Raw genomic sequence first — 19,097 nt, forward strand, 5'->3', positions numbered from 1 at the left:
AACTCAGTCTGACTAATAACATTGTATTTTAGCTCAAAAAATGTGGGTCCTGGTTTGTTATTAACTAGAAACTTTAGTAAGCAAGTTGCTCTTTCCCCTTCATTTTACTATTCATCTGTAGATTATTTTTAATGTGTGGCAAATTTTTACTTTACACAGATCTTGTGATTTAATCTACATTTTGTATATTTTAAAGCATTTTTTGTCTTCAGTGCAATATTTATATAGAATTTATCATATTTTTGACTCAACTGACTTTTATTTTGATCAAAAATAGTGTGATTGAAGTTCCACTAAATATAAATGTGCCTTTTGTAAAATCTATGCATGCTTAAGTGTGCACTTGTTAATCGTTGGTTTATTAATAATACAGCTACATATGGATAGTAAACACTTGTTATGATAGTATAAAAATGGATTGTTTTGTACATTAATCACAGAATTAGACCCTCCATATCCAACTGGTCCAAAACCAGTAAAAACCAGGATAAGATAATCAGACCATCAGCAGATGTTTGTCTCTCAATCCACCCCATACGCTGCAGCTAACATGCTAGCAGCTGCTAAGAGATAAGATAACTGTTATTATAATTCAGATGAAATAATAAATTTGGATTATTCATTACACATTTGAGCATATTTTTAAACTTTTCTTGCATATCTGTAAAAAAATTTTTAAAAAACGTTGAAATGAGTGAAGCCTACATTCGATTAAGAGAGGTCACTTCTACAGGTGCATCCTGCCCCTATACCCCAGTGCATGCTGGGAAATCCACCATCTGGATTGGATAAAATCTTCACAATTAATGGATGGAGGAAACACTAACACAACGGAAGAAAGAAGACTAGTGCTTTATTTTGGTTGTATTTGACATAAAGATGGCGCTGCGCAGTTCTCCTGTTAGCATCCTTGTTTGTAGTTTTAGTGGTGATGGTCAGCAGCCACACCCCTTCTTCTCTCAGTATAAATTTGAGTGTTTGAAGGAGGAGCTGCAGCTCTTCAGCTGCACCGCTTAAGTTCAAGAGAAAAGCTCTCAGACAGCAGCATGCTGCCACCGTGAGTAATCTTCATCATACTGCTCATTTTTACTGGTTTTACTGGTTGTTATGGTGCTGATTACAGATACTGTGCTGTATGTTACTGGTAGTATAAGTTTTAAACTGCCAGTTCCTGGTCATGTTTCAGCTTTGATGCAATTTCAATATAATATTGATCTTTGATTTATTTTTTTTATTGGTGTTGATGGTGTTAGTTATTCCAATATCACAAAACACTTTTAATTGTCTAATTTTTCAACAACTATTTTATCAAAATTAACGAATTTATGAAATTATGCAAATGTTTAATGATAAATTACCTTTACAGACTGAAACACAACACACGTGTGCTCTAAATCCTAAAAAAGTTTTTAATAAATGTATAAAACAATATGTAGTAAATATGTTCTTCTTGTGTCACAATTTTTGCCTCATTCTGACTGAACATTTTTGACTCGCACGTCATTTAACCAATCAGATCGTTTGACAGTTAAAACATTGATTGCTGAAATTGTTGGCTAATGATTAAATAATGTATTTATTGATCCCAATAAGTGATGTGTATTAAACTGATTTATACTGTATTATTAACATGTTTTTGCTGCATTTTAATCAGAAATCTACTGACAGTCTCGATCATCGTCCTTCTGGCAACAGCGGTCTCTACGGCTCCCGTGGAAGGTACATATTCCACTTTGATTTTCCAATCTGTTTTTGTTTATTTGTTTTTTTCAATATAATTTCTTTCCTGTAGACCTGAGATTTTGTGTTGTCTTCCAGAGAAGGAGCTGGAGGAGGGAGAGACTGAGGTCACGGAGATGGTGGAGGGGGAGTTGTCTGAGGAGGAGGAGGGTAGGCCTATGTGTGTGTGTGTGTGTGTGTGTGTGTGTGTGTGTGTGTGTGTGTGTGTGTGTGTGTGTGTGTGTGTGTGTGTGTGTGTGTGTGTGTGTGTGTGTGTGTGTGCGTGTGTGCGTGTGTGCGTGCGTGCGTGCGTGCGTGCGTATGTGTGTGAGAGAGATAGTTGGGGGGTGGAATGTCTTTTTATTTTGAAAGAGCAGCTTCATTACCTAGAATATAGATAGATAAATTAAGTTTTTATTTGTACCTGTAAAAACATAACTGGTTAATTTAAACTTAAATTAACTAAAAAAATTAGGAAAATATTCAAAATCAGGGATTTTATCTGCAATAAATTAATTTTAGGTCAACTGTCTTGTTTTTTTTAATGTTTGAAAATAAATGTCTATGATTATAATTTATTAAAATGTTATTTTCCTCAACAGTTATAATCAATGTTTACAAATGAATAAATAACCCCTCAAATGCTAATTTTTTACCAAAGCTACATTAAATTAATTTAATTTATTTCTTTCCCTCACATGTCCTGATTTATTTAACATTTTTGCCTGTTTCATTATTTTATTGTTTACTTTTGGTGTTTTTTTTTTTGTTTTTGTTTTTTTATCTGACGTGAAGCATCATTTGATTTCTTGAAAGGCACTTTATATAAACTTATTTATTAAAAAATAAACAATAAATTAACATTAAACATCATCAAATAAAGCACCTAAAAAAGAAATAAAACATTCCTCATACATTTAACACCTGAATACTTAAATAAACGTTGTTAAACTTCCTTTAATTAGAGGAATAAATGTTGGATTTGTTTCCTTTTCAGATGATGATGATGACTCCAAGAGTCAGGATAAGATAAAGGGTGAGAGGCTCAAACACACAATGACCTTCACCATATAAACCTGCATAAACTGGAATTTAACAGTGAAATTAAACATTTGAATTTCTATTTCCAATAAAATATGTTTCACAAAAAGCTTATTCTAATCCTGTCTGATGGTTAGTAAAAAAAAAAACAATTTTAAAATTAAACTGCTAATTTTTAAACAAAACGTTTTGAACATATTTATATTTATTGTAATATTTTTATGAACAAATAAACTTTTTATAAATATTTATAAAAATGTTTTCTTCAGGATTAGTTTTCCACTGATCTTTTGCGTTATCTTTAATAAACTCCATGTTTCTTTCCGATGGAAACAGAAGGTTTATTCATGCTGAACACCTGATCCTCTGTCCACCTGATCCTCCCCCATCCTCCCCTATCCCGTCCCCTCCGCAGCAGCTCAACAGACCACCATGTCAGCAGCGCCAGCCGGAGGTTCAGGTTAGTCAACCCTTATCAGGTGTTTCCCTCCTGAGAAGTTTGCTTGTTCCAGTTTGGGCTCATATTTAATCCAGTTTATCTGACTTCTATTCTGACCTGGATTACCCTCGGATTCGGTCTGGTCCACATCCTGGAGTTTCTGCCCAGTAATGCATAAAGTGAAAGGTCTCCTATTGCAGGAGGAGGCTGGGGGTCAGAACTAAAGCATCAAGTGTTGAAAGTAATCTGAAGAACACAATAAATCCTGAAACTGTTACATTAATGTTTTTCCAATTCCAATCCAATTTTATTTATATAGCGCATTTTAAAACAGCATGCCAGCTGACCAAAGCACTGTACAGAGTTAAACCTAAAAAGCCATTTAAAATACACATACATACACATTAAACACAGATAAAAGCTGTCATAAAATAGAAACACCTAAAAACAATACAAATGTATAAAACAGCCAATAAAAGAGAAGTCAATAAAAACAGAAGTCAGTACTGGGTCAGTTACTGGGGCGACGGTGGCACAGGAGTTAAGTGCTCGCCTTTCAATCGGAGGGTTGCAGGTTCGAGCCCCGCTCAGTCTGTCGCTGTCGTTGTGTCCTTGGGCAAGACACTTAAACCACGTTGCCTGCTGGTGGTGGTCGGAGGGACTGGTGGCGCCAGTGCTCGGCAGCCTCGCCTCTGTCAGTGTGCCCCAGAGCAGCTGTGGCTACTTTGTAGCTCATCCCCACCAGTGTGTGAATGTGTGTGTGAATGGGTGAATGACTGATAGTGTTGTAAAGCGCCTTGGGGGGTTCCAGGACTCTAGAAGGCGCTATGTCAAATACAGGCCATTTACCATTTAAAACAGAAGAGCCACAGCATAAAAGACCGATCATTGACCAAAAGCTAAATTAAAGAAATGTGTCTTCAGGCTGGATTTAAACTGTGCCAGTGAAGAAGCCTGGCATACCACCAGAGGGAGTGCATTCCAAAGTCTTGGAGCTGCAAAGGCGAAAGCACGCTCCCCACGAGCTTTATATTTAATTTTAGGGACTATGAGCAAAAGATGATCAGCAGACCTTAGTGACCGGGGAGAGATGTAGGGGGTGAGCAGCTCTGACAGGTATAAGGGGGCTAGACCATTCAGGGCTTTGTAAGTAAAAGTAAGAACCTTGTGTTGAATCCGAAATTGCACCGGAATCCAGTGTAGATCCGCCAGAATGGGAGTAATGTGGCAGCGTCTATTAGCATTAGAAAGAAATCTGGCTGCAGCATTCTGGACTTTCTGCAGAAGATTTAGGACAGATACATTTACACCAATTAGAACAGAGTTGGAAAAATCGAGTCTGGAAGTGATAAATGCATGAATCACTTATTCTAAGTGTGGCCTCTTAAGAATGGGCTTTAGTCGGGCAAGGCGACGAAGCTGGAAGAAGCAGGATCGAACAGTGGCATTAACATGTGCACTCATTGATAAGTCAGCATCCAGTTTAACCCCAAGGCTGGTCACACTTGAATTTAGGGTTAGGGGGGAGAGATCAAAGGCAGCAGAAGTGTGCAGATGATGTTTTGGTTTGAACAGAATGGCCTCAGTCTTATTGTCATTAAACTTCAGGAAATTGGAAGCTAACCAGGTTTTAATTTCTGAGAGACAATCTGAGAGCTGGGTAATGGAACTTTGTTGATTTAAAGCCATATAAATTTGACAGTCATTGGCGTATATGTGATAGTGTAGGCCGTGTTTAGCAATGACATTTCCCAGTGGCAAAAAATAAATAGAAAAGAGGAGTGGACCTAGAATGGAGCCCTGGGGAACTCTCCAGGGGAGTGGGACAAAAGGAGAAGAGCAATCGCCTATGTGGATGCTGTGTGATTTTTTATAATCAAATAAATAAGAAAAACACACAAATGCTCAATGTTAACGTTAACTCAAAAGAAACCTATGTATTATAAGTTAGAGACAAAAACTTTCTGTTTTTATAAAGTAAAACTCTCAAGCGAAGATTTCTATGACTCAGGTGTTTATTTTTTACAGGTGTTCCCCCAAATATTCAAGATCTGAGTGGTGGGTTTACTTTTTTATGTTTCAAAATCTTTGAAAAAGTCCCATGGAGACGGGTCCATTGAAACTACCCTGCTCACAAAAATTAAAGGAACACTTTAAAGAAACACATTAGATACATCAGATCTCAATATGAAGTTGGATATCTATACAAGTAACGACAGGGCAATGTCTTAGGAACAAAAGGATGCCAGGTCTTTTAATGGAAATAAAAGTTATCAGCCTACAGAGGGCTCAATTGTGTTGACACCCTAAAATCGGAGTGAAATGAAGATGTGGCAGGCTAGTCCTTTATTTCAAAAACTTAATTTCTGCAACTCAAATTGCCTTTCAGTATCTTGTGTGGCCCCCACGAGCTTGTGTGCATGCTTGACAATGTCGGGGCATGTTCCTAATGAGACAACGGATGGTGTCTTGTGGCCTTTCCTCCAGATCTGTGTGAGGGCATCTCTGAGCTCTTGTACAGTCTGAGGAGCAACCTAGCACCGCCTAATGGACCGAAACATAATGTCCCACAGATGTTCTATTGGGTTTAAGTCAGGGGATCGTGAAGGCCATTCAATTGTTTCAATTCCTTCATCCTGCAGGTACCGCCTGCATACTCTTGCCACATGAGGCCGGGCGTTGTCGTGCATTAGGAGAAAACCAGGACCTACTGCATCAGCGTAGGGTCTGACAAAGGGTTCAAGGATTTCATCTCCATACCTTATGGCAGTCAGAGCACCATTTCCTGGGCAGTAGAGGTCTGTGCGTCCCTCCATGGGTATGCCTCCCCAGACCATCACTGACCCACCACCAGACCTGTCATGTTGAACGACGTTGCAGGCAGCATAACGCTCTCCTTTTCTTCTCCAGACTCTTTCACATCTATCACAGGTGCTCAGGGTGAACCTGCTCTCGTCAGTAAAAAGTACAGGGCGCCAGTGGCAGACTTGCCACTTCTGGTGTTCTTGAGCAAATGCCAGTCGAGCTCTACAGTGCTGGGCAGTGAGCACAGGGCCCACTACAGGACGTCGGGCCCTCAGGCCATCTTCATGAAGTCTGTTCCTGATTGTTTGGGTAGAGACATTCACACCAGTGGCCCTCTGGAGGTCATTCTGTAGGGCACGAGCAGTGCTCAGCCTGTTCCGCCTTGCACAAAGGAGCAGGTATCGGTCCTGCTGATGGGTTGTGGACCTTCTACGGCCCTGTCCAGCTCTCCAAGAATATCCGCCAGTCTCCTGAAACCTTCTCCGTGTTCTGGAGATTGTGCTGGGAGACACATTAAACCTTCTTGCTGCAGCACGTGTGGATGTGCCATCCTGGAGAAGTTGGACAACCTGTGCAACTTCTGTAGGGTTAAGGAATCGCCTCATACTGCCAGTAGAGAGCCAAAACCAGCACGAGTGGAAAACCAGCCAAAAAAGATCAAGAGGGAGAACCTTGAAATGGCCTCTACATGTTAAACCAGTCCTGTTTTGAGGGTTTTGTAATTGTTGCCACTTTAGTGCACCTGCCGTTAAGTCCATGAACACCAATACAGCTGAAAGTGATTAACAATGCCCTCAGCTGCTTAATCAACCAGGAAATGATCAGACAGGTTTAATGATCAGACAGGTTTAACTGATGTCATGCCAGGCCCAATAAAAAAAGTGTTCCTTTAATTCTTGTGAGCAGTGTATGTTGCAGCGGAGTCGTGTTTAATGTCTTAAAGTTAATTTTTTAGAGGGTTTTGTGTAAAACATTAAAATAATTACAGAAACATTCTGTAAAAACATCAGATCATGTTGGGATTATATGTGATCAAATTTTAGCATATGTTTATTATTTCAGCATATTTTGTTTTAGGGATTATGTGTCCATATTACCAATAATCTGATGTTTGTGGTTTATTCCCAGCTTCCAGTGGACAGTCAGTAGAGAGGGGACCACATGAGGGAGCAGCAGGAGGCTCACCAGGTAAAAAGCATTCAGAGAAACATCGACAGATTTCTGTTGCTCTGAGATCAGCGCTATATAAACAGATTAATGGGAATGACTTGTAGTCAGAATAAGATTTATTTTTAAATAGTGGAGTTGGTAATCTGAGTGTGTTCCAGTTTGTTTACTAGTTATGTGTTTGACAGTTTGGTTTATTGTTTGTTGATGTTTGGTGAGTAGTATTGGTATTTCTAGTGTTTAGTGGATATTTGGCAATTTTTTGGTTTTGGTCCATTGTCCGTTGGTGTTTGGTAAATTTTGATTGATCCTTGGTGGATGTTAATAACATTTTTGGCTTGTTTGTTTGCTGATGCTTTCTTGGTGTTACGCTGGTGGTTTAATGGCATTTTAGGCATGACGGGTTGGTGTTAGGGTTAGGGTTAATATCTTATTGGTGTGTGATGACTGGTTGATGGTTGTATTTGTTTATTCAGCAGGTTTAAAGTTAATGTTAAAAGTTATAGTTTGGTGTTTACCTGCTTATTTGTTATATTGGGAACATTTAATTTACTAATAAATGGAAAGTATTATATCTATGATTTATTGTCTTTGTATTAATATTTATTTTATTACACAGATAGAATATTTAGTTGAACTTTATATTTGAATGAAAATAAGCATAAATAAATCAATGCTTTTATTTTATTTAACAGCTTCCATGTAAACACTTTCTTCCTGTTTTTCAGGTCATGGAGGTGATATTTCCTCTGTAGATCCAGCAGGTAACAGTTACTCCTGTTAGGCTCACCAAGACCATGATAAACTTGCTAAATACCCCTGTTTGCTACAGCACATGAACCCAGTTAGATGCACGACTAAAGGAATTCACTGATTTGGGGCCAAAAGGAATCAGCTGTTAGTTTATGGATGATAAAACATCTATGTGACATAAAATTAATTTGTAATGGATGTTTTTGTGTTTTCAGCAGCAGGACATCCTAGCAGCTCATCAGGTAAAACTTCAATTTATCACTAAATCAAAAAATTGCTACTGCTGTTTTACATAATTAACATTTTTCTAGTTTTATTGCATCCTTTTCCTTAGGCTTAGTTGTGAAACTGTCAACAAGGAAATTGTTTCCCAAAAGCTCCAGTTTATGTTTAATTCATCAAATTTGACTTTAAAAATATTTTCTGAAAGATTTTTTCTATTTAAATCAAAATTATGACTCAATTAGTTAACTTTAGTTTATATTCCTTGAAATAGCAAGAAAACAAACTTATCTAAATTTCTTGTTCTCAGGTTCTTCAGGTTCTGCATTTCCGTCAGGTGCTTCGGTCTCTGCAGGTTCTGCAGACTCTGCAGGTTCTTTGGTTTCTGCAGGTTCTGTAAGTTCTGCAGGTTCTATAGCAGTTGATCTCTCCGGTGTCTCTGCAGGTCAAACTCATCCAGCAGGTAAACAACTGTGTTTTTGAATACATTTTCCTGTTTTTAGTACATATTCTGATTCCTAATGATAACTGTTTTATAAGGTGTAAATAAAATCTTTAGTGTAGTTTAATTGTTGTGTTTTTAGGAGCCAAAGATCTACCAGCATCTTCTCATACAGGAACAAATGGTAAAAGATCTGAAACAAGATGCTGTTCTGTTCACGTCACCCAAGCAGGAGATGATTGGTTTATTCTCACTTGAGCTCCAACCAAACACCTACCTACTGGTTCTGTGTAAAGGACAGTTGTATTATGTGGAGGTCAAAGGGGGAGTTGGCGGGGCTATGGCCCAACAGATGGATTAACTAATATATTAGTGACTTGATTTATGGTCTGTACATGTCTGCTAATAACATGCACAATTAAATATAACAGAAAACTAATAGATCTGTTTAGTCGTGATGGAAATAAATTCACCTGCAGGAACTGAGACGTTTGAGTTTTTCAGATGACAATATTCTTCTTTATTTTTGTTTGTAGGTGCTGTTGGAGCAGACTTGGGGTCCAACGGTGAATATAAAAAAAAATTACCTTTTAAACATTAATTATGCATCATACGCTGCACACATAGTTTGTATATTTCATGCAGGAAACAAAGGTTCAATGTTTCAGGGACTTCAACTGAGACTCAAAACATTTAAAATCAGTAAAATCCTTTTTAAAAATGTTTTGCAGGAAATGGTCAGAAGCTGCTGAATGGAGGAGGGGGAGGGGCCGGAGTCGACAGTCAGACAGGTAAGGGACGAAGTGAACAGGTCACCATGTCTTGACATCTCAACAGTGTTTTTTTATATCTGTCTCTGTCATTTTTATGTTTGCCTCTCAGGAGATTTGGGATCATTAGGGGGAGGGGTTTCACCCCTGGATTATTCAGGTAACTAGTTCTCATTCAGCTGTGTGGTCTGGTGAACCAAAACCAACTGGATCCTGATCAGATTCTGTTTATTAGAAACACAAACGCAATCTGCAGAAAATATAAATAATAGGAACAAACTTTATTTATTGATCCCTAGTTTGATTAAATTCTCTGCAGCTGAATCTCTTCAGTTGCTGAAATGCTGAAACTTTACATTTTTAAAAACTGTTTATGGCGAGTCTTTTAATGGTGTTTATCCATGTGCAACTGAATCTTCTTCTCAAGGAATCAACGATCCATCCAGCCATGACTACCTGCTAGGTCTTATTGGTAAGTCGTAGTTTACACCGGTTACTTTTTATCAGTTACTGAAGCGCCAAGCCAGAACTTAACTATGTGCAAGGTTAAAGTGGACCCAGGATTTAAACCACATTTTGTTGTTGAATAAAGGCAGCTTGGGGTGTCTAATGTAGCATATCAAAAAGTCCATGCTATCTCCAACCTGCTTTACTATATCATTAAGTAATGTTGTGATGTCCACGGATAAACTGTTTGATTAGAGAAAAGCTACAATAACATGTCATAGGCATAGACACACCACCTTATATTTGCATCTGTGACAGGGTGAGTGTCCTGTCACTATATCCTGGTTGGTCAAGTGCCCTGGCTACCAGTGTTGCCGACTCAGCGACTTTGTCGCTGTTCCTAACGACTTTTTGACCCCCCCTCAATGACTTTTTTTCCTAAAGTCGGGGCGACGGTGGCACAGGAGTTAAGTGCTCGCCCCGCAATCGGAAGGTTGCAGGTTCGAGCACCGCTCAGTCTGTCGCTGTCGTCGTGTCCTTGGGCAAGACACTTAACCCACGTTGTCTGCAGGTGGTGGTCGGAGGGACCGGTGGCGCTAGTGCTCGGCAGCCTCGCCTCTGTCAGTGCACCCCAGGGCAGCTGTGGCTACATCGTAGCTCATCCCCACCAGTGTGTGAATGTGTGTGTGAATGGGTGAATGACTGATTGTGTTGTAAAGCACCTTGGGGGGTTCCAGGACTCTAGAAGGCGCTATATCAAATACAGGCCATTTAATACTAGCCTGAGCTATTTCTAACGATAGCTCAAGCTACTACTAACGCTAGAATTAGCTACTGTTAAAAATAGCCCAAGCTACTGCTAACACTAGCCTGAGCCACTGCTAACACAAGCCTGTGTCACTGCTGATGCTAGGCTGAGTTACTGCTAACACAAGCTCAAGCTACTGCTAACACTAGCCGGAGCCACTGCTAATGCTAGCCCTAGCTACTTCTAACACTAGCCCCAGCTACTTCTAACACTAGCCCGAGCCACTGCTAAGACTAGCCTGAGCTACTGCTAATGCCATTGAGCAAAACAACAAAGATGAATGTTGGAGCACAACTCACATTCCAGGGTGTACTGGGATGATCCAGACAATGAATGCCAGATAGATGTGGAGCTTATGGTCCTTATCCTCTTATACCTTGTTCATTCACATCCCTCACTTCACAACATGCCAGATAGTCACTTTTTCCAAACGCTCACTTTGTTCATCGTTCATCCACATCCCCGCTCAAATTTTTCACTAAAATAAAGTAAGAATCCTCTGATTTTTCTTCAAAGTGTTTCTGTGGTCAAGTGATTGATTTTACTAATACTTTTTAATGTTCGCTCTCTGCTGATCAAAACTTTTGTTATAAATGACCTGATTTTAGATTTTAATCTTCAGTGTTTATTTTTAACTGAATCATGGCTGAGTTCAGATGCCTCTGTTGTTCTCACAGAGGCTCCCCCAGCTAATTTTAATTTCAATTTTTCAACGAGGAATGTTAAAAGGGGAGGCGGGACTGCTTTTGTAAGTTCATCAACACTTTTAGCAAAACCTGTTTTATTTGATAATTTTAACACTTTTGAATACACTGCAGCCGCTTTTGGCATTCCTCAGATTTTATGTGTCACTGTTTACAGGCCTCCTAGACAGAGTGTGCCTTTTATTCAAGAGTTTTCAGAGTTTTTATCAATTTTACACAACTCCTTTGATAGGATTATTTTAGCTGGAGATTTAAATCTGCACGTGGATAACCTTTTAGACCCTTCAGTCACAGATTTTTTAAACATCTTGAATTATATGGATTTTACCCAGAGCATAGGAACTTGACTCCACAGAACAGCCTGACCAAGATTACACACACACATATAGACAGGACAGATACAGGCAGACCACAAGAGCAGCCATATTGGATGAACAATGCGAACATAAACATTGTTGTCTTTTCTGTTTTCAGGTGTTGGTCTAGTGGATGTGTTTGGCACCGACGGTCATGTTAACATCCCAGGTTGGAGCTCAGATCATTAAGGGGACCAGTAACCTTTATAGTTGATAGAACTTTAATTTAATTTTGTCTTTGATTCTGACAGGTCACATGACCCCACCAACTCACCTGGATGTCTCAGGTAAACATCCTTCTTCTTCACTATATTCAAACCAAATCAATCTTCTGAATCCTTTACAGATTCTTTCTAATCAGTGTTTGTGCATCCAGTGATTGGTTCTGGTGTGACAGCAGCTCCATCAGTGAAAAAAGATATCCTACACTCAACTGGAGGTACTGGCATTGCCTCCATAGGTAAACTGGTTCTGTTCAGCTTTTATTTCAGATTCCCAAAAATGATTAAACTGAAAATGTATTTGCTTTTTCCTAACGGGTTTCCTGGAACTGAAGATCATTACTCTGCCAGCAGCGTCGACCAATCAGGAGCAGGCGACACCTCGCTGACCTCAGGATCCGACCAATCACTGTCCAGCTCTTTGTCCGACTCCTCTTCTTCTGCAGGTTGGTGGATAAAAAAGTTTTACTTTGAAATCCCTCCAATCCAGTTTAACTTTTGGCATTTCTCAAAGAAAAGTAAGAAAGTCTGTTTTTCTTCATCATGTACAGCATCGTCATCCTCATCTTCATCAGACAGTGCAGCTTACAGAGAGCACTCAGGTACACTCAGCGGCTCAGGTGTAGCTTTACTCATTACTTTAATTAATATTTATGATGTTTTAGTCCAAAAATGTGCTTACATTCTGACTGATGACAGTTTTTAATGGGAAAAATGCTGTTTCTGTCCTCACAGGTGGAGCAGATTCACTTGACACTATGGGTAAATTTGTTTTTGTCTTCTTCTAAAGGTGCTTCTTGGTTTAATGCATCCAAATATATGTAAATAACTGATAAATATGATTATTTTTTAGGAAATGGTAGACAAACTCACCTGACAGACACAAACAGAGGTAAATCTTCTGCTTCTGACACAAACCTGGTCCATAGTGTCAGATGAATGCATGCATGTGCAACGAATCACACATGAGAGACTTTGGAAACCATCAAGATTAGAGCACTTCATCCTAAATGAAGGATGAGGATTAGTTTTATTCAAGAATAGTAATAGTTTAGATATATTTTTCCTTTGTTTAAAAATCTTAAAGCATTGGGTTAGTTTTATCTTTTTAACCATATTTGTTTATTTCAGAAGCGGTGACATCAAGGACTGTTTCTATCAGCGAACCTCAGACTTTGCAAACGGATCTTCCAGGTACAGCAGTTAGAACATTTCGATACCACTTCAGTCAATCAATCAATCAATCAATCAAACTTTCTTTGTATATAAAAAATACAGCACAAAGTGCTTTACAGGTTAAAATCACCTCGTATAACCCATAATCCCATAATTTCCCCCAAAACATAAAAATAATTATGACAGTTGCACCCCCCACCCCCAAAGTCCCACAACCCATTTCCTAAGGAACCCGCACCCACACACACACGAACAATAAATACACACATAAAGCTTTAAATAAATAAATAAATAAAATATCATAAGTAAACACTAGGCCAAGTTCAGTTGAGTTAGGTAACGAATGACAAACCATCAGGTGAGCCATCTGCCTCAGTAGTAGTCGATCGACGGCAGCAGCAAAGGCACCAGCCCAGGGCTCCCAGGGAGGTAGGGTGAAAACCCCCACCGCCCAAGCACACCACGAGGTGCGCCCCTGCTTCCACAGTCAACCACCACCCCCGAGGCAGAGGGCCCCACAGAGGAAAACACTGGCACGATCAAATAAGTAAGATAAAAAAATAATAAGAGCTAATATGAATAGTGAAATAACTAAGAAAATGATTAAAAGATAGTAAAAACACTAAGACATAAATGTCTAATAAAACTAAAATATAAATAATAAAATAAAAATAAAACAAGCAATGCAGCTAAAAACAGATATCAATTAAAAGCTATGGTAAAAAGGTGAGTCTTAAGCCTGCTCTTAAAAACATGAACATTCTCTATGGCCCTGAGGTCCTCTGGCAGCCTGTTCCAGAGACGAGGGCCATAAAATTGGAAGGACACCTCACCAAGGGTATGTGTCCTGACTTTTGGAATCACAAGGAGACGGCTGCCAGAGGAGCACAGAGGTCGCGAGGGTTCATAAGGTAAAAGCAGGTCCAAGACCATTAAGACACTTAAAAACCATTAAGAGAACCTTAAAATGGATCCTGAATCATACAAGGAGCCAATGCAGCGATACTAAAACTGGTGTAATGTGCTCCTGCCTCCTGGTCTTCATCAGGACACGTGCTGCTGAGTTTTGTGAAAGTTGTAAGCCTGAAATGCTTTTTTTGGGAAGACCAGAAAGCAGGGCATTGCAGTAATCAATTCTACTGGTGATAAAAGCATGCATCAGCGTCTCAGTATTGTCCTGAGAGAGGATGGGGCGGACTCTGGCAATATTCTTTAAATGATGAAAACCTATTTTAGTAATGTTTTCACAAATTAATAAATGGTTGCAAATTATTAATTCATCGATAAACACCCTATACAGCAGCGTAGCCAGAAACTGCTTTTCAGCCAAGCCTAATAAAAAATTCTAACCTCATTAGCTTTGCCCCTGATTCTATATATCATTAATAAGTGTTTATTTAGCATTAATCAAGGGTGAGGAAGAGACCAAACTGTCATGTTTCTTGCCAAATAGTGAGCCAAAGCTGTTCACCTATATTTAATCTAGCGTTGCTACATTAAAGCTGCTATAGCGAATCTACAGAACAAGCTAGGTTTTCAGTTCATATACGGTCACGAAACACTCATCCCTCGCCTCAGGTATCTTCCCTGAGACGCTTCTGCCGGAACCAAACCCATCCATGGTGCCGGATGAAACAAGATAGTACTAAACACCAGGTGCTGTTTTCTAGGTCCAAACGTCTTATGTTGTCTGTAACTTCAAATGGTGCTTTTCTTTTAGGATCTCTGGTAGTTTGTCCTGAAGTTTAATTTGTTCTAAAAAGAATAGAAAAAAAACAAAGAAAGAAAAATTATTATTAGTTTTCCAAATTTGCCATTGCATCTTCAAACATTTCAGACGTAACTATCATTCGAGCACAACAGGCATTTTTTTAAACATCACTGTATTAAAAGTGTCCACATTTATCAAAAGGAGCCTTATTGTAAAATATGACACTATTTATTAATGACAATTAACCAATAATAAATTCCAGTTTTATGCTAGAGAAGAACAGATTTGGCTCACTATTTGGCAAGCAACCTGTCAGGTTTTTTTTCTGTCTCGCCTTAATGTGTATAAAATAAACACTCATTAAAGTGATTATCATAAAGTGTTTACAGATTAATCAATACAGAGCAGGTAAAATGTTTTCTGGGACTTCCTTAAGGTGGTCGAATGCTCAACTGAGAGTTTAGGGAGCATCTCTGCAGGTCGCTTTTAGATCCTTCACTCTTTAGTTAAATTACATGATGATGATGATGATGATGATGATGATGTCATCACCAGGTGGACCAGAGTCAGTTACAGGTCAACACATTGATGTCACAGGTGAGATTAACTGATAGATCAGTAAAAATCTGCTAAATTATGTGTCACACTGAAAAAAGCTGACCATGTGTTCTGATCGGATCCAGCTTCAGGTCTCCAACTTGGACGTGATGTCACGGGTAAGACTTGTTGCTGCGGTAACACACATTAAGTCACATTGAGTTCCTGTTGACTTACTTCCCATCAAACGGTTTTGTGTTACAGAGCTGATGCCCATCTCTACTAACACAGATTCTGCAGACAGCATCACGAACACGCTGAGTCCAGGTACACCTGGCACACACCTGTTTATGTCTCACACACACACACACACACACGTTTGAATGATGTGTCTGACACCTGTTTGTTTGTTTGTTTGTTTGTTTGTTTGTTTGTTTGTTTGTTTGTTTGTTTATTCAGTTTCAGGTGTTTATTCCCACACAGATCAGGTTACCATGGTACCAGCCTCCACAGGAACAGATACAGGTAAAGCCCACCTTTCTTCATGGCTGCCAATTGAATCAGAACGCAGGTAATAGGTCAAAGGTCAAAGGTCCAACATGTTATTAAACTGTGTGTGTTTTTAGTTCCAGCAGGTCCAACAGGAACCCCACTGGACTCCAGTAAGTTCTATTTCGTGTAAAATCGCTAAAGGATTTTTGGACTAGTGCTCGTGTATCTGGATACTTTACATAAGCTGTGATGTGTTTGGTCATAACCATGCAGCCATATTTATTATGTGTGCTTCCTCACAGGTCATCCTGCTGTAACAGATCATGCACAGATGGCTGGTAAGTTTTATATTTGCACACAAGCTTTCCTCTAAAACTAGTTTTAGCAAAAACGGGCTAAAACCAGGCTAAAGCCGTCATAAAACTACCAAAGAAAACAGATTCATCCATCTTCATCCATTTGTCCATTCATCTTCATCCATCTATTTACCTTCATATGTCCGTCTATCTTTTTCCATTCCTCATTTTTCTTCCATCCATCAACTTTCATTCATCTATCTTTTTCCCATTCATCCATCTTCATCTTCATCCTCCTCCATCATCCATATTTTTCTATTCAGTTCAATTCAGTTTATTTATACAGCACCAAATCACGACAGGAGTCGTCTCTAGGCACTTCACAAAGTAAACATTCTAACAGGGTTCAGTTCATTAAGCCAATCAGTTAAGTTTCCTATACAAGGAACCCAGCAGATTGCATCAAGTCACTGACTAGTGTCAGTGACTTTACAGCAATCCTCACACTAAGCAAGCATGTAGCGACTGTGGAGAGAAAAACTCCTTTTTAACAGGAAGAAACCTCCCGAGGATCCTGGCTCAGTATAAGCAGTCATTCGTCATTCATCCATCCATCTATCTTGCTTACAATGAAACACCGTTATCCATCCATCCCTCTATCTTCATCCATCCATCTACATCTACTCATCCAATCTTATGAAGGGAAATCCAGATATCCCTTTCTCCCTCAACTCTCCAGCTCCTCCTGAGGGACCTCAAGGCATTCCCAGGCCAGTTTTTATTCTTCCCTGTGGTCTCCTCCCAGTGGAAGATGCTTGGAAAACCTTCAGATGGTGGAACCAGGAAGTGGACTTGAAGTTTTTCACCCTGTCCCTTAGACTGAGCCAAGCAGAGGAGGCACATTTTAGCTTCTTGTATCTGGACTCTCATTGTTTGGATAATGATCCATATCTCAGAACCAGGAGTTCAGACTGGAATGTAGATGCCTTAGTAAATCTTCACCACCTCAGACAGAAGCTGCAGCCTCACAGCTGCAAACAAAGCCCTAACCCATCAGCCTGTGTGCTATAAATGGGTCTAAGAAGGTCAAAGCTAATGTTTCTAAATGAGCACTAGGTAAAAAGCTTAGGTTGTTTACATATCTGGGTGGCCTGGTATTTTTCCGGGCCAACCAAGGCTCATTCTCAGCCCTCTTCTCGAGGGGGTCTGCTTCAGGCCGACCAGGGCCAACACACCCACTGCTGACAGCAAATTCACACCTTCCATTAGAGCAAGCCTCTGATTGGTGGGCTTAAGACAAGGATGTGTGGAATCAACCGGGCCAGGCTGGGGCCGACTGGGGCTATCCGGCCCGGGCCGACCCGGTACAGATGGGAATGGCCCATTAAGGAACACAGGAGACACAGAAATGAGATGCAGACAAAGGACACATGAGGGTGCTATGAAACACAAAAGGAGAACCTGGAGTGGGAACTGGAGGGGCTGGGGAACAAAGGGACACAGAACATGACAAAAACATGATTGAACTGGACTACAAGTTAAAGTGTTAGATCTGGTTTAGTGGTTGAACTACATTTGCTGTTTTGTATCTGACCTGAGATCAGTTGCTGAAGGCTTGTTCTTTCTCTTTTCTTGGTTCTGCTTGCCCTCTGCAGGTTCAATCACTGAACAGTACAACCCATCTGGTCAGGGTCCTGAAGGTCAGTAACAGCTCACTCAGACCTCTGACCCCTGTTTAAAATCAGAACTCGTCTCTCTTTGACCTTTTACTTAACATTACTTGAGCAAACCCATGTTCTGATTGGTGTTTCTTCAGAAAACGTTGCTGTGCTGCTGTTATGACCTCCTTGTACCCACAGCGCTTGATCAAATTTCCCAAACAGGTCATCAGGACTCAACTTCTCATTATTGTGTTCTAATCGGACACTCCCTCGTAAAAATAACTCAAGAGGAAACTAAGTGATCTCCTTGTTTCATTTTAAAAATCTCCCAAACACTTTTTTATTTTAGACTAAAGGGAAAATAAATGTTTAGAAGCAAGAATAGCAATGTCACAGAAGCCTTTTGTTTAGCATTTCCAGTTGTTATTTTATTCTTACTGCCCTTTATTCTGAAGTAAGGCCATGTAAAACATAAATCTGCATATTACCTTCACTGTAAATACAAAGAAAATACAAATAGTTACATTGAAATCAGCAAGAAAGCCAAAAAAGATGTGATCCACACTAAATATAAACTGTAATTTACAATCAGCCAATGAATTGGAATGAAGTGATTGCTACATGTGTGTGAGAATTTTCCATCCAGGAGCCTGCCTGACAGCTTTGTTCCATCAGACAGCACTCGCCTGTCTAACGGAGAACAGCTCTTTGAAGTTTCGTTTAAGTTTAAACTTCAGAGTAACATGAATAATAAACGCTTGTTTTTTTTCTCAGGTGCAGAAAATATGGAACTGGAGGATACCTGCTGACTTCCACAGCAAGCCAAGCGTACGATTTCTGCGTTTTCGATTCCAGTGTACCGACCAATCAGCATGGCCCAGGAATGTTGACTCCTCCCACTAGCTGTAGGCCCCTCCCACCAAATGAGAACCACTCATTGGAATTTTTTTTTCTTTTGTAATATTTAAAAAATGTTGTTAATAGACTTTTATTTTATTTTAGAGAATTGTTGGGTCCGCTCCTTTTCCTGACCCCAGTATCGGCTAAGATGGACGACAAGAACAATTTATAAGATCAGTAAAGGTTTATTGCATCATTTAAAAAAGATAAACGTGGGAAAAAAAGTAATAAAAATAACAGCAATTACCTGCTGGTCAATGCACAACCTGGAATGCAACACATTTTATTGACTTTTTTTATTCATTTAAACCTGTGATCCTTGTGAATAAGTTCAGTTATAAATGTTCTGCAAACTCCGCCCACTTCACACACTAGTTTGCTCCAGTGTGTAAATGATGCAGACCCACTGAGATGGGGAGATAACTAACAA

At 39.5% G+C, this 19,097-nt stretch overlaps 1 protein-coding gene across 8 annotated transcripts; it reads left to right on the top strand.

Moving 5' to 3' along the window:
• The first annotated feature begins 801 nt into the window (after positions 1-801).
• si:ch211-80h18.1 (uncharacterized) lies at positions 802-18,939 on the top strand. Of its 8 annotated transcripts, none has more exons than XM_070547506.1 (32): positions 802-1,057; positions 1,655-1,719; positions 1,819-1,890; positions 2,717-2,755; positions 3,176-3,220; positions 5,228-5,257; positions 7,133-7,192; positions 7,900-7,935; positions 8,140-8,166; positions 8,457-8,483; positions 8,592-8,609; positions 8,731-8,772; positions 9,125-9,154; positions 9,320-9,379; positions 9,471-9,518; positions 9,786-9,830; positions 11,792-11,842; positions 11,925-11,960; positions 12,050-12,133; positions 12,230-12,340; positions 12,446-12,496; positions 12,630-12,656; positions 12,748-12,786; positions 13,026-13,088; positions 15,337-15,378; positions 15,465-15,497; positions 15,583-15,645; positions 15,778-15,843; positions 15,945-15,980; positions 16,113-16,148; positions 17,762-17,806; positions 18,542-18,939. In XM_070547506.1, the coding sequence occupies exons 1-32, from the start codon at positions 1,047-1,049 to the stop codon at positions 18,574-18,576; spliced, it is 1,473 nt and encodes a 490-aa protein (XP_070403607.1). In that variant the 5' UTR covers positions 802-1,046; the 3' UTR covers positions 18,577-18,939. The 8 variants fall into 8 exon arrangements, with proteins under 8 accessions (XP_070403607.1, XP_070403609.1, XP_070403601.1 ...); XM_070547508.1 differs by having other exon boundaries at positions 8,143-8,166; XM_070547500.1 differs by having other exon boundaries at positions 8,457-8,609.
• The last annotated feature ends 158 nt before the right edge of the window (positions 18,940-19,097 follow it).

Source organism: Nothobranchius furzeri, chromosome 19 (genome assembly GCF_043380555.1).
Source record: "Nothobranchius furzeri strain GRZ-AD chromosome 19, NfurGRZ-RIMD1, whole genome shotgun sequence".
NCBI classification, from domain to species: Eukaryota; Metazoa; Chordata; class Actinopteri; order Cyprinodontiformes; family Nothobranchiidae; genus Nothobranchius; species Nothobranchius furzeri.

Bases quoted from the DNA above. Each gene is read 5' to 3' on its own strand.
- si:ch211-80h18.1 (XM_070547500.1), top strand. The intron at 12,341-12,445 runs GTTGGTGGATAA...CATCATGTACAG, and splicing joins CGACTCCTCTTCTTCTGCAG to CATCGTCATCCTCATCTTCA. The intron at 15,844-15,944 runs GTAAAGCCCACC...GTGTGTTTTTAG, and splicing joins CTCCACAGGAACAGATACAG to TTCCAGCAGGTCCAACAGGA.